Raw genomic sequence first — 14,264 nt, forward strand, 5'->3', positions numbered from 1 at the left:
ACCTGAAGGAGATGCATAGACTGATCTGATTCGTAATTGCGCACAGAGCACCTCTTTTGCATTCTTCATTGTGTGATAACTAATTATAGCTTGTGGGTTTTTATGTTGGGAAGGGAGAGGAAAAATTGCAGCGGTAAAGGGTACAGACAGCTGGGGGCCCCCGGGGCCTCGCGGTCGGCTGAGCCAGAAGTGTGTGTCTTCACTCAGGAGCCTTGGGGCTAGAAGCTCTTTGATGGGGGGTAGATATGAAGATGTGGCCTGAAGGCAGAAAACGGGGGGGAGTGGGGGGCGCCGGTGTCCAGGTGCCCTGTGGGAGGGGGTCAAGCCGAAGACGCGCACGCAGACCCCCTAACCTGCTGCCCCTGTTGCTCAGCACCATGAAGTCAGGGCGACTGTGATGCACGGCTTGTCCAACCACAGAACAGACAGCTCTGGACTTTTATTTATTAAAGTGACAAAGACTTACTGAATTTCTAGAAGAAAGGCGTTCTTTGGTTTTAAAATTCTTGGCATTCGCATTGTTTACCTCAACCTCTTACTTACGGGAGACCCGCTTCTTTTTCCCTGAAGTGTTTCCGGCAGTCTCCAGGTGCCCCCGTGCCCCGTGGTAGGGGAGCCCCGTGTGAACAGGTCGTCTGGTTTACCCATCGCCTGCCCGTTGGTTGTGCCGACCCCTCGCCCAGCGTTGTAACAGGAGACATCGGTTCTGGGTCCTGGTGGGTATGACCTTGTCCGGGACACTTCCCTGCTTGCTCACCTGAAGATATTTTTGCCCTTGCATTGGCCGTCAGAAGCAGCCGCTGTGTGGGAAGGACCCAGAACCAGCCTCGGGCCGCACAGCACAGTGGCCCCTGGTGCAGCCCACCCATTTCCGCCTGTCACCTTGAGGTCACATCTGGTGCCTTGAGCTGTTTGCTTAGGGTTCAGGGGACCTACTGGGCACCGAGGGGCCTGTGGGTGGCCCTGGAAGGCGTGCGCGCGGGTGGACATGGGCGAGTGGAGTACCGGCTGGTTTGTGTGCTGCAGGCACGCTGGTCCCACTGCCCCCGGGGCTGTGGGAGAGACGGGACGTCAGCCATGTTTCCAGGGAGCATCTGCCACTGCTCGGCTGTCTTCGGAAAAATCGCGAAAATTGTCTAAGCCCTTAAAGCAAAAGCAAAAAAAAAAAAATTCCAACCACAAAAAATGCTGGAATTTGACTCTGAGGCTTAAAAAGTATGTCGAACCATTTGCAGTCATTAGAGGTGTCTGTCAGCGCCCATTCATAACCAGCCTCTAAACCTTCATCAGACCTGCTGGTGGCCTCTGGTGGTTCAGTTCTGACCCATGGTCTGATAGTCTGTGATCTTACTGGACCCAGGGACCCGTGTTTTGAGGGCTCCATCCTGCACTGGGAGGGGGTGACAAGTACCCTGCAGGAACTTGCTACACCAGTGTGGAAACTCTTCTGTTTGGCTTAAAAACAACAACCAGAAACAAAGGAAGAGGGAGTTGTAAGTGGGTTCTTGAGGAAATCATCTTCTCGTGAGCGCGTCACCTGTATCTCTTCTCCTTGTGCCTTGCGCCCCTGGATCTCAATGGCAGTGGGCTCTAAAGGCCGCGTACCTGAGGCCAGTAGACAAGTCGGTGATGCTTTTGTGACTAACAGACTCTCAGCTGACAGTGACCCCGGCTCGCATTTGAATGGCTGCCTGGGCAGGGAAGTGGTGGCGGTCAGTGGCTGGGGAGCAGCTCCGGCACCTGGGTGACCGACGGGTTGCACTTCCTTTGTTCGTGGGCGCGGGATTTCACACCCCCCACCTCCAGTTTGCATAAGTGCACAGATGAGCATGTGCTGCCGGAGGTCCAGAAGTTAAGGCCAGGGTTTCTTTTCGGGGCCTTTCCAGCAATCATGTTAAGTTTATGTGGACAGACAGTTTAAGTGTTTAAATATCCTTGTTCCTCGTTATTTTCAGAGCCAAGATTTCTGAAGACTCCTTTCTAGAAACAGTTGGGAAGATCTGAGAAGCACAAGATACAGGTAAAGTCACTTCGTTTCTCAGTCTGCCTCGCAGCTTGGCTAAGCTGACACTTTGTAGAAGCCTCAGTGGGATCCAGCGGAAGGTCGGTGCTCGGCCCCTGCGGAGGTCGGGACCTGGCCGCCGCCCCCCGGGGCTGGCTTGGGGGAAAGCCCACAGGGCAGCAGGTGCGCTGCCTGTTTCTCCTTCCCTGCCGTTCTGCCCCCGACTCTTCCCCTGCCCTCTTCCTAGGCTGCAGGCCCCAGTCTAGGGACCGAGATGCTCCGTCTTCTCTTTTGGGGGAGCAGGGGGGTCATCGTGAGGTCTGATGGGAAAGAGAGGCGCTCCATGTCACCCCCTGCCCGGGATTTGAATCATTTTATGATTAACCTTAATTTTGGTCAATTGATACCTGGTCAACCATGGTTTTCCAGCTTTAGAGGGAAGAGAAAGGCCAGTTTAATTTGTATAAACAAAAGGCAAGCCGCCATCTTCCCTCCACCCTTTGCTGGCACGCGTGTGCCGTGCGCGGGCGGGCGGGGCTGTCGCTCCTGCCCGCCCCTCCACTCGCCCGCTGCCAGCCTAGTCGTTGGTGTCCGTGCGCGCGGCAGTCCCGGGGCCTGTCACGCCAGCTTGGGGGGCGGCTGTAAGGAGCACGGCTCCACTTCCAGGGTCGCTTAGCCCTTCCCGTGTTGTTGGCTGGTTCTGTACGTGCATGTGCTCGGTTACCTGCTCTTTGGGGCCAGGGCTCTGTGATCTGTTAGATCTTTTCTTTCTGCTCTAATCAGGAACTCCATTCCCTCGCATGTGTGTTACAAGTTTTTTTTCCTAGTTACCCCCTCCCCCCCCGGATCGTGTGTCTTTGGATTTTGTTGGCTGAGCACTTTTATTTTCAAGATGTAGTTTGGAATCTTCGGCTGTAAGGGAATTGAAAGCAAGGCTGCTTGCTTCTTCTGTTTAGTACTGTGTTGAGTTGAGACAGTTCCCAGGTTAAAGCCGAAGAGGGTGGGCTCTCCTGTTACTCTGTGGTCATAAAAATCATGAAGTGCGTGCAGGAAAGGAGGCCACTTCTCATTTTTATATGAACACTAAGGGCAGAGACACGACTGGAACAGACACTGACACCAAGAGGTGGGCTGGTGCGGGGACCACTGCACCCGCTCCACAGGGCAGCACGCTGCGTGTGAGATTGGTCCACCAACTTGAGTAGAGAGGAGACATGCGTTGTTAACGTATTAAATATTTTTTACAAAGCAATAGAAAGTGCAACTCATTGTTTTAAAAACAAACATAAAAAGTGAGTCCCCTGGCCTTTCTCCCCGCCCAGAGATGGTCACTGTTAGCAGTCGGGTCTGCGTCTGTGTCTGTCTGTGTCCCTGTGTGTCTGTGTGTGTGTGTGTGTGTGTGTGTGTCCGTGAGTATTTGTATCCACATGTGTCCTTGTGTTTGTGTCCGTGTGTGTCCACGTGTGTCTGTGTGTGTGTGTGTGTGTGTGTGTGTGTGTGTGTAGACCTCCTCCCTGGACGCACATGGGCCATCCCGGCCTGCTGCCCGCCCTGCACCTGCCTTTCCGTGCGGTCGGGCTGCCGTGTGCTCCCTGGCGAATCTCGCACACGTGGCTCGGTCCCCTGCACGTATCTGTTAACCGGCCCCCGATGGAGGTGCAGTCTCGTCCATGTGGCTTTGCACACCGGGCTGTCTGTAGGATGACTGCCGAGAGTCGCTAGGTAGTAGGAACGGTTTGGAAATTCAGAATCACCTTCAGAAATCCTCCACCCGACCCCTTCACCAGCGCCGCTAGCATCAATCAGTCTTTTAAATTTTCTCGTTCCCTCGTGGGGAGGTAATCAGGCACTTTATTTTAATTTACGTTTCCTTATTAGCAGAGCTAAGCCTGCTTGGACTTGCTTTTGAAGGTAGGAAAGTTACATAAGGTAAAAAGAAAATTAAGAATGCAAATAAATTCCAGACAAGGCCAGACTTCTCAGCAGTGCCCTTTACCTACATCTGCCCTCTGCACAGGTCAAACTGGAGCCCTAAGCACCAGTTTCAGTGGCATTTCAAGTATTGCCCTGTGCGCACCGTGTCCTCCTGCCCTTGGGGAACGTGCCTGGGGGTGAATCTGGGGCGAGCTCCCCGTGACACCAGCAGCCCCTGACCGCACGCATTCCTCCCTGGGGCGGGCGGCAGGGAAAGTCAGGCCAGGGGAGGGGACTTGTGTTATATTCCACAGCGCTAGGCTGTCCAGGCTCAGGGACACGTGCACCCGCCCTGCGCAGGTGCCGCATGCCCTCTGGAAAGAGACGGTGGTGAGTGTCCGTGTGCGAAGGGCGATGGCGCGCAGGTGGTGTGACCCCCTTCTCAGCACTTGTCCGTCGTCCCTGCTGACCGACTGCTGATTATTTGCTATGTGCATCTGTCACCCCGCCGCCCTCTGGCCCCCATCCGGCGTGCGTGGCACACAAGTGCCCGGTTTTGGGTGCGGGCAGGAGGGGTAAGGTGCGTCGTGACGTCCTGGCTTCTTTGCCCATGCGGGGCCACCGGCGGGGAAGGCCGGCGTCCTGCATGCTCTTCTGTTGGCCAGGGTGTCTGTAGGGGGGGCGGGGGGTCCAGCTGGACTCAAATCCAAGGCTGAGCATGGCCCCTGCAGCTGGAGTGCTGCTCCCGGGATCAGTTCTAAGTTCTGGGGAAACTGGAGTTGAAACAATGGACTGCTTGTCCTGTGTGTGTGACGCAGAGAGCTCCTGAAACCTTTTCTGATTCCTGAGGGGACAAGGCCGTTTGGGAAGGTGGTGACATTAGCACCACAGCCGGGGGTGGGGGGCAGCCTGGAGGCGGGGACGTCGGCCTGGCAGGGCATGGTCTCAGGGTAGCCGCTGTGCTCTCTGCCCCTCGCTGGGAGGGGACGGCATGGTCAGGTGTGTGTCTTCTGTTCTGCTGGCCACAGGGCCTGGAGGGTGTGTGGGGCTTCACCTGCCCCGTCTGGGCAAACCCGGCAGACAGGAAGCCAGAACAGGCCCCCAGCAGTTGTCGACAGCTGTCACCAGGCTGCCCTTTCGTGGGTTCCCCGGGGGACGCCAGCGAGGGCACTGTTTAACATTGGTCTAGCATCCTGTTGTTGACCGAAGCACTGGCACCTTACAAGTGGTAGTGAGCGGTTCCCCTCTGTGACCCGCCCCTGCTGCCACAGGCAGCCGGTCCCAGAAAGGGAAGCCAAGGCGTGGGGAGGGTGCGACAGACCCCAGATGGCACCCTCCGTCCGTGGTGCCTGCCGTATAGGACCCCAGCCTCTGGTCACCAGTCACATCTAGGGCTGCAGTGCTGGATCGGGATTTTTGTGCCGTAACAGAGAGCACACACACGGCATAGGTGTACATGCACACGTATGTACACTTACACACATAGGCACGCGTGAGCAGACACGGGTACACATGTACGCACATACCTGTAGGTGTATGTGTGTATGAACACACATAGATACGTGTTTGCACACAACACGAGTGTACACTTGCACGCATGTACAGATGCACACACAGGTGCACGTGTGCACATAGTCTGATACACACACTCGCGCATATACAGGTGTGCATGTACGTGTATGGACCTAAAACAGGCGCACGATACATGTGGAACATGTAACAGCCGTTGCCCTGTTTCCTCTGCCCCAACCCCCGACTTAATTCAGGGCCACTCGAGGGGACAGCTGCTGTGTGACAGGCCCCGACGGGCCTCTGAGTGATGGGCTCGGAGACCCTCTGGGTTCCCCCCTCCTGGCAGTTAAAGTGGGATCGTGCGCTCCTCCTGAACCGGCACGATGACGTGTGGGTAATGGGTGTGACATCGTGTGACCCCGTCTTTCTAATGGGCTCCCATCTCAGTGTGACACTTTCACATGCAGGAGGCTAAGTGCACACTCCCGACCCTCGGCTCCCACGGAAGCCAGCAGGATGGGCGCTTGTCCAGTTGCTTCCATTTGAACATTCAGGCTTCGATTCCGAGTGTGACGTCCTGTCAGTGATCGCCGCGCCAGGGTTCCCGGTTGAGTGCACAGTGGCTACGTGTGTGTGTGTGTGCGCGTGTGTGAGTGAGTGTGCTGCGTGCTTTGCTTAGCAGGTTTCCATCACACAAAGCCATGCGTGTTTCTCGGAGAAGAACAAGTGTCAAACCCGTCCAATGTCATAAAGCAAAATGTGCAGCCCCCACACCCCTCCCCGGAGAGGACCCTCCTGACCTCTGGCTGTTCGTGTGGACTTTTTTAAAGACCATTTGAGGACGAGAGGCAGGGTCCGGTCGTGGCCATCGGGCATCTGGCATCTGCCGATGAGATGAAGACAGTTCAGAGCTGGGTGAAACCCACGCTGGGAGGCCTGCATGTGCCCCTGCAAGGACTCAGCCCATCCCCCCCGCCCCCCGCCCCCCACCCCGGTTGCCGTGGGCAGGGCGGGCTTGGGAATGGCCGGCGGGTGAGCGGCCGCCCGGCTGGTTCAACATTGCCCGGCTCCTGAACCGCATTGTCTGGGTGGGTCCAGGCTCAAGGTGGTTAAGAGGAATGTTTCTGTTGTCACCCAAACCAGCCTGAGCTGCCCACGTGAACGGCAGCCCTTCCCTCAGGTCCCAGAGGGAGACGGGCCCCTCCGCCGGGCATCCACGGAGACTCGCTTGGCACGTTTGTCCGGGCAGCTCGGCCTGTCCCGGAGCTGTGGCCGTGAATGCCTGTATGAGGTCCGTTCGCCCTGGGTACTGTGTTGTGAAACTTTCTGCCCCTGAGGCCTCGCCTGGCTTCTCTCCAGCTCTGGCCTTCGTCTTCCAACTGGGATGTTTGCCTTTCCCCCCGGTCTGCCCTGCCCTACAATGGACCACATCACTGAGCATTTTCAAGACTATTCATGCCATAAAGAAAATAAAACAGGAGGCGGATGGGGGTGGGGTGGGCAGCCTGGGAGGAGGTGGCCTTGAGGCCAGGTGCCTGCAGGAAGGAGCCAGCCACCAGGAGGTCCTGGGGCGGTGGGGGGCGGGGGTGTTCAGGAGGTGGGACCAGCACATGCAAAGGCGTTGGGTGCATCCTGTGGCTGGGGGTGGGGGGGTGCGTTATGCACAGGAGGGGCGGGAGGCCAGGTCCCCTCATCACGCGCCCTTGGAGCAGCATTTTATGCAACTCTTGTTCTGCTCAGGCACGTCTGCCGCTTGGTGAGCAATCCTGCTTCTGCAGAAGCGTGTGAGCCCCAGTGTGGTGCGTGGACGCACCTCGCTCTGCTCCGTCCTCGAGGGGGTGCTGCCTGCAGGGGCCTGTGTTTGCGGCTGCTTCACTCACTGAGCTGCTGGCCTCCGGGCTGCAAGGAATCAAAGCATTGATTTCTTTTTTAAATTTCACTAATTTTTATGAGAGCAATTAATGCACATGGTTTTAAAGTGACATCGTTCTTACGAGAACAAGCAGCAGCTCCGGGCCTGTCCCTTTGTCCCTGAGACAACGAGCTGTCACTGTTTTAGCCGTTTTGGGTATTGTTTCCTTCAAAGTGCTTGTACCTGTATTTCCTGCCTTTGGGGTTTCAGACGCTTCTTTACCATAGAGGATGGGGAGTGGGGCTCCCTGGGTGCCCTCCTCTCGCTGCTCCCCCGCCTCCCGGCAGGGACCCTCCTCGGGCTTTGTTATCCGTGCCCTGTCAGTGCTGCCCACAGCCGGACCGTGACGAGTTCACTTGGATTACGTTCCCGTCCAAGGTTCCCGTCTTGCCTTCCCGGGGGTCAGTGGCTGCTTCGTTTGGAGGGCGTGGGCGCCATTTGTGTCTCTGTCTGTGTTACTAGCTCATCCTCAGGCTCTGCCGGGCCCGTTACCCTCACTGTCAGTGCAGCAGACCCGCGGGTCTCTCCTGCGCCCCGCTTCCACTGTAGCGCGCCCCATCTCCTGCCCCCAGCTCCCCTTCCTTCCCGGGAAGACCGGGGAGATGGCGCCCTCGTCCCGGTGGAGCCTGATCGTCAGCAGCTTTCTGAGAAGGACCGCGAGGGAGCTAAGGGTGAAGGCCTTCCGTGGTCGAGACGTTTTCTGTGCCGCACTCCTGGTTGGTAATTGGGCTCCGTCTAAGGCTCTGCGTGAGAACTCATGCTCTTCTGGGGATCTTAAAGGCGTTTTGCCGCCTCCTGGGTGTCAGCGTGATTGTACGGGGCCTGGTTCCTCTCGGAAGCTTTCGGGATCTGCAGCTGTCCCCCGGGACTCTCGCATCGCACCACGGCGTGCCTGGTACCTCGGTCTTTGTTCATTCACTGCACTGCTGGGCGCTTCCGTTCTGTAAGCCCGTGGGGCTTTTTGTTGTTGTTCTGGACATCTTTTTATTATTCCTCTGATGATCCCTTACGTGTTTTCACTCTCTTCTGCAGCTCCAGCTGTCGGATCGGGGTCTCCAGAACCACCTTCCAGCTCTCTTATCTTTCCTGTCCCTGTTTTCGTCTCTGTCACATTGTTCAAGTCTCAGGAACCCGCCTCGATTTTATCTTCCAGTCCTTCGACTGAACGTTTTGTTTCCTTCATCAGCGTTTCAGAGTCGAAGGTCGCTTTCATCTTCTCCGGTTGTGTGTCTTGAGGCTCCTCCCTCTCCAGCCGTTTGGTGCACAGAGTCGGTTCATTACCAGCGGGGGTGTGCTGGGGCTGGCGGTGAACACAGCCCGTGATCAGAAACTAAATTATGGGGACTTAAGTGAACTGTACTGAAAAATAGAGGTGGAGGGAAACATGCTCGAGACCCACCACCCCCTGTGCACTTCACTGTTTCCTGCTCTGGAGGCCACGTGCCCGTTGTCTGCGCGTGATGGAAGTACCGAACACCGGTGTGCTTCTGTGCACTGCGTCCCGTCTCTGTCCCGGGGTGCCGTGTTGGGAGCTTGAGAGCAGCGTTTACACCCCTGCGGGGGGCATACACTGCGAGGCGGGCGCCCTGCCCCCGGGGAGCCGGCTGTTAGGGTTTGCCAGCACACCGCTGCTTATGCTTGTCTGTTCTCTCTAGTTCCCAGGGTTTGTTAACATCCTCGTGGGCTGTTATCCTCGCCCCACTTTTTATCCGATGAGTTTGTGTCCTTTTAGGGTGTCAGAATGTTACTGGGTTTGAGGAGTGAGTTGAGGTGAATCTCTGTGTTCTGGGTGTCAGGTTCCAGAAGGGGGAGTCTCCCCCCTCCCACTCTGGGTTCTAAGCCTGGCTGCGGTGCCTGTCACGGGATGTCCCGGGGGGTGACTTCTATCAGGGACCTAAGCAGGAATTTGTTCTTGTCGGGGGGCCCCTGCAAACCGTCTCCCTCCATCAGAGACTGGGCTCCAGGCTGGTACTTGAGGGGAAGTGAGACATCCCAGGGGGCCTCACATCTGTGCCCCACGGCCTGGGGGGCATCCTGGGCCGTGGGCACATCTGCATAGGGCTCCACACATGCTCCTTTTGTGGTCAGGAAGGAGCTCTCTGAGCTGGCGTGTTTTTTAAAATATAAACTTTCTATTTAAGAGCAGTTTCAGATTCACGGTGAGATTGAGTAGAAAGTACGTGGAGTTTCCCTTCCCCATTTCAGCGTCCCCCTCCAGAGCAGTAAAAACCCTCTGCGCCCTGCCTGTTCATCCCTCACTTGCCCTAACCCTGGCAGCCACCCGTCTTCTCCCTGCCCTGAGGTGGAGCGTTCCTAGAAAACTTAGCCTGTTTGGGAGCTCAAGGCAGAGAAGCTGTGGGGAGGCACTGCCAGTCACTGATCAGTCATATGGAGAAAAAGTCTTCTCCAGGAAACCCCAGTGCTGTGGGACTTGCACACGTGATCTCTGGAACAGACGCATGTGGAAATGCTCTGAATGGTTCTGACAGGCGGTGGGAACACAGCCTGCAGATGGGCCAAGCGCCACATATCCAGGCATGGCTGGGACGGAAGGTGGAGGAGGCATGGAACGGGAGAGGCTGGATAAAGGGTGGACCGAGGTCGCACACTTGGGTTTAACATGAGTGAGAAACATCTCGTGTCGGGAAATGATATGTTCTGATTTACATGAAAAGCATTATTCTGGCTCCTGCTGCTGTTTGGTAAATGTGTTATAGGGAGGTTGTGTCTGGCTGCTGGTAACAACTATCTGAAAAAACAGTCACTTAAAGGGATTAGTAGTTTATTATCAAGTCTAGAGGTAAGCAGAGGAAACCAGGTGAAAAGTCTCCAGTTTGTTGTGAGGGCCCCAAGTTCTTGTGGATTTCCACTTGGCTGTTCTTAGAATTGACCCTCTTATCTTCACATTCACAAGATGGCTGCCAGAGCTCCAGCCATCAGTTTCCAGGCAGCAGAAAGAGGAAAGGCTGAAACCAAAAGGTACAAACACCAGCTGAGTCAGCCTTTTTTAGAGAGCTTTACTGGAAGTCCTACCTAATAACTGCTGTTCACAGTTCTTTGGCCAGAGCTGCCAGCAGGGAAGCTGGGAGATATGCTCAGCTGGGCACACTGCCACCCCAGGGAAAATTAAGATTCTGTTAGTGAGAATGCAGGGATGTGGATGCTGGGACATGAAGCGAGCAATCTCTGCTCCAGGCAGCAGGCTGAACAGAACCAGGGTCGGTGGGTAGGAGGCTGTGGAGAGATCAGGATGAGAGGTGAGCGTTGCCTCGCTCGGAGCGGACGTGGGCCTGGCGGTGAGCCAGGCGGGCATCCAGTGCTCCTCGAACCTCAGCCTCATCTGCACAGACAGCTTCCCCCAGGACCTCCGCGTCCCGGGGCCGTGCGGGATTTCTGCAGTGTTTAGTGTTCGCTGGGCACTCAGTGGGGTTGTGTACTGAGCACGTTTCGGCAGCGTGAGACCTCACCTGGCCTGGGCTACGAGAGCCTCCGTGTACCTCACTTCTGTACTGAGGGCAGGAGAGCAGGGTCCCCACCTGGGGCCCGGGCCGACGGTGACATGTGACCCACACGGTGGGCGCCCCCAGAGCTGGCTCGCGGAGGGTGAGCACTGACAGCCCCTCCGTGAGGCAGCCCTCCCTCCTCCCCTCCTGGCCTCCTCAGCTTCCCGCTGTATCTGGTGTTGCGTTCAGCGTGGGTCACGCCCTTGCCGCTGGGTGTCTGGGCTGGCTGTCCCTGTGGGCCCCCCGTGCGGGGCTTGGCCAGCAGCCGGCGCCTGTCCTGTACACAGTTGTGTTGGCGCTCAGCCACGCTCGTCCATTCACCCGTCATCTGTGGCTGCTCTCGAGCTACCACGCTGGACAGAGGCTCTAAGAATCAAAAAGCTGAAAGTAATGCCCATCTGGCCCTTTGTGGAAAGAAGTGCCAGCCTCCGTCCAGGACGTGCCAGTCCCTGGAGAAAAAGACGGACTCCGTGTGCTCCCTGACTTCAGGGGACCAGTCAGGACGGAGAATAGATGCTGGGTGGACGGGGAGCCTGGCTAGTGCCTCGCGCCTGAGCAGGGAAGGTGGGCAGGCAAATGAGGCCTGTTCCCTGGAGTCTGGCCCTTGCCTGGCATCTCCCCAGTGGCAAGTCCTCCCTGAGTCCTGAAGTGGAGCATGAGGTGTAGTGCCCCATGCAAATAAAAGGACCTCCCAGAGCTCCGCCAAGGGCACGCCGTGCTCTCTGATGGGTTTTGGGGTCGAGACAGGGACACCAGGGGATGTGAGCGGTGACGTCCCTGGGCGGAATGAGGAAGGAGCCGGGAGAGCTTCCTGGAGGCAGTGACCGAACCAGGTGAACAGGAAGCCGAAACTTCTCCCCAAACCCTCTTGGGAGGTTAGGTTTGGCCTGAGGTGTCAGGGAACAGCAGGGCAGGTGGCTGGACAAATGCTGGCCTGTGGCAGGTTGGGGAGAGGAAGTGAGGGAGCTGGCTGCCCCTCACACGTCCTGACAGATGGTCAGGATGCTGACGGTGATGGCAGGTGCGAGGGGAAGGTTCCGGGCAGGGAGGGTCCCGGGGCTGTCAGTTGGACAGATAGACCTGGAGGTGGGTTGGCTTGGTGGGGGTGGAGGGAAGAGGAGGAGGTGAGGATGGCCGACTCCTGGGACCTGCAGGGGCGGGGAGGGGGGAGGGGGGAGGCAGCTGCTCCACCGTATTGCAAGAGGGCACTCGGTATGAAGGGGTTGTGTGCCCATGGACGCCGCGTGGGGCCTCCCGGGGCAGGTTACTCTGCAGAGCGTGGGGGCTTCTGCCGTCACTTAATTGTACCCCCAGGTGTGGTCAGCAAGGGTCCTGCCTCTTCTTAGGCCGCGTTGTGGTTTAAGCTTCCTCCTGAGAAGTTGGGAACCAGTCCATCTCAGAGTGTCACTGGGATCCTGGTGGTGCCTCAGGTCTGGGGCAAACCCCAGTGCTCAGTTGCCCTGATGCCCTGATCTGGAGCGGGGCTCTCCTGTGGCCCCCCCACCGGGACCCTCGCAGAGGGTGCTTGGGACTGAGCAAGGGGGAGGCCAGGAGACCTGCGGACCCCCAGCCCCACAGTTGCTGTGTACAACTCAGGGCTGTTTTTTCCATCGAGTGTTTCTCAGTGACAAAGCAGAGCCCATGACCACTGTCCCCATGGGTGCACACTGAGGGTGAGGCGGGAGGGGCGAGGCCATCGGGGTTGGCCCTGTCCCCTGCGGGAGGTCAGCCACTCCTGCACGACCAGGACACGCGTGCGTGTGTGTGTGTCTGTATGCGTGCATAGGCGTGTGCTTGCACAGGCGAGCGTGTGCGTGTGTACCCTTAGGCTTCGGCCTCTGTGCCGCCCTCCGGTCTTTAGCTCTGACTGTCGCCCTCGATGAGGATCACAGGAATTGGGAAGCCGGAGTCTGTGAGGGAAACTGAAACCCGGGTTCCATTCCTTCTTTCCCGTCGCATTACCAGCTGGACTCGGCGGCCGCACGGGGAGGAAGCTGGGCAGCCAGGCCGGCACTTGTCCCCCTGGCCTGGGTCCCCATGTCCGTCCTGCATCCCGGGCTGACCTGAGGAGTGGGAAGCCCCGACTCCTGTAACTCCGCCTGTGTCTGTGTGGGGCCGTCCCCCGGGGCCCCGTGTCCTCATCGTTCTGCTCCTCAGCAGACGGAGCCCGTGGCTGGGGGTGTGGGGAGAGCAGAGCCATGGGGGATGTTGGGCAAACGGAAAGCAGGCGCTATTACCACACATCCTTCCTTCTCACTTTCTTCCAGAATTTCTTCGGAAGGCCGTAAAGCAGCACACTGAGAGCGCCGGGCGGCCCTTGACCCTGGCGGCGCTGAGAGCAGCCCGCCCTCTCCCAGCGCACCGAGAAATGCGGGTCCTCGGGGCTGGCGCCGCCCCCCAGCTCCCGGCTGTGCTGCAGGCCGTGGCCCCGGGGCTCTGAGCAGCACCCAGCCGGACACCCACTGCCGGGTGCTGCCACCCACGGGCGTTTGCTGCCGAAATCCCCGCTGCGGCCCAGCCGATGAGGATGTGCGTCCCCACAGGGGGGCTGCTCGCCGCCCTCGCCGTGGTGTTTGGGACAGCGGTGGCGTTTGCTCCCGTACCTCGGATCACCTGGGAGCACCAAGGTGAGGGCAGAGCCCTGTCGGCGGCGCCGCGGCATCTGAAGGGAGCGGCCCCCGCTCAGATGTCGAGATGCAAGATGCGAAGATGCGCGGGAGCCGCTGGGTCTGCCGGGTCTGCACCGCGCTCCTGGGAGGTGCCCGGATAGCCGCGGCCCCTCGCGGGGCTGGGGCACCGCCTGCTGCTTTGGGTTTTAAGTCAGGGGCCCCGGGAGGAAGCTGAGCGTCCTCATGCCTGATGTCTGGTGCCCGCCGCCCAGACGCAGACCACACGGAGGGCCGTGCTTCGAGGACATTGAATTACGTACGTGTAGTTGAGCTTCAGACTAGCGGTCTTCGTTTGCCGTTTATTAGTTTCCGTTTTATTTATTTCCTCTCTTGGGAGCTGTGTCTTGGGGCCCCGGACATTCAGCCTCAGTGGACTGAGGGCTCCGCTCCTGGTCCTGGTCCGGGGCCCTTGCAGGGCTGAGCTGCCCCGCGCAGAGCCCGGTGGTGCCTTTGTCCTGCGAGCATCTCTCGCCAACACTGGACGTTGAGGAGAGCGGGGAGCGGGGACACCACCCCCTTAAGTAAAGTCAGAGCTTGGGTGATATGCAGAAAGCCACGTTCAGAGTTGACGCTGGGATGGTCAAAAAGAAGAGACATCTTCCAAAGAAATAGTGTCGGCGAGGAGGAGGGCGTAGCTCACGTGGTGGAGCGTGTGCTTAGTATGCACGAAGTTGTGGGTTCAGCCCCCAGTACCTCCCCTGAAAATAAATAAATAAACCTGATTACCTTCCCCCGCAAAAACCAATAATCAT

The 14,264-nt window shown here is 58.0% G+C and overlaps 1 protein-coding gene across 11 annotated transcripts in view; it reads left to right on the forward strand.

Moving 5' to 3' along the window:
• SEMA4D (semaphorin 4D) overlaps nt 1-14,264 on the forward strand; it is a 109,508-nt gene that overhangs the window by 61,665 nt on the left and 33,579 nt on the right. For 8 of the 11 annotated variants that reach the window (XR_004316315.1, XR_004316316.1, XM_032470776.1 and 5 more), the window contains 2 exons: nt 1,956-2,020; nt 13,111-13,470. Coding sequence is in view for 9 of the 11 variants with exons in the window: in XM_032470776.1 (XP_032326667.1) it covers nt 13,365-13,470 (106 nt within the window). In the remaining 2 variants the exon portion in view is untranslated. Of the gene's footprint in view, nt 1-1,955; nt 2,021-11,304; nt 11,677-13,110; nt 13,471-14,264 lie in introns of those variants that run through there. The other 3 variants (XM_032470779.1, XM_032470778.1, XM_032470780.1) reach the window with 2 other exon arrangements.

Source organism: Camelus ferus, chromosome 31 (genome assembly GCF_009834535.1).
Source record: "Camelus ferus isolate YT-003-E chromosome 31, BCGSAC_Cfer_1.0, whole genome shotgun sequence".
Lineage (NCBI taxonomy): Eukaryota > Metazoa > Chordata > Mammalia > Artiodactyla > Camelidae > Camelus > Camelus ferus.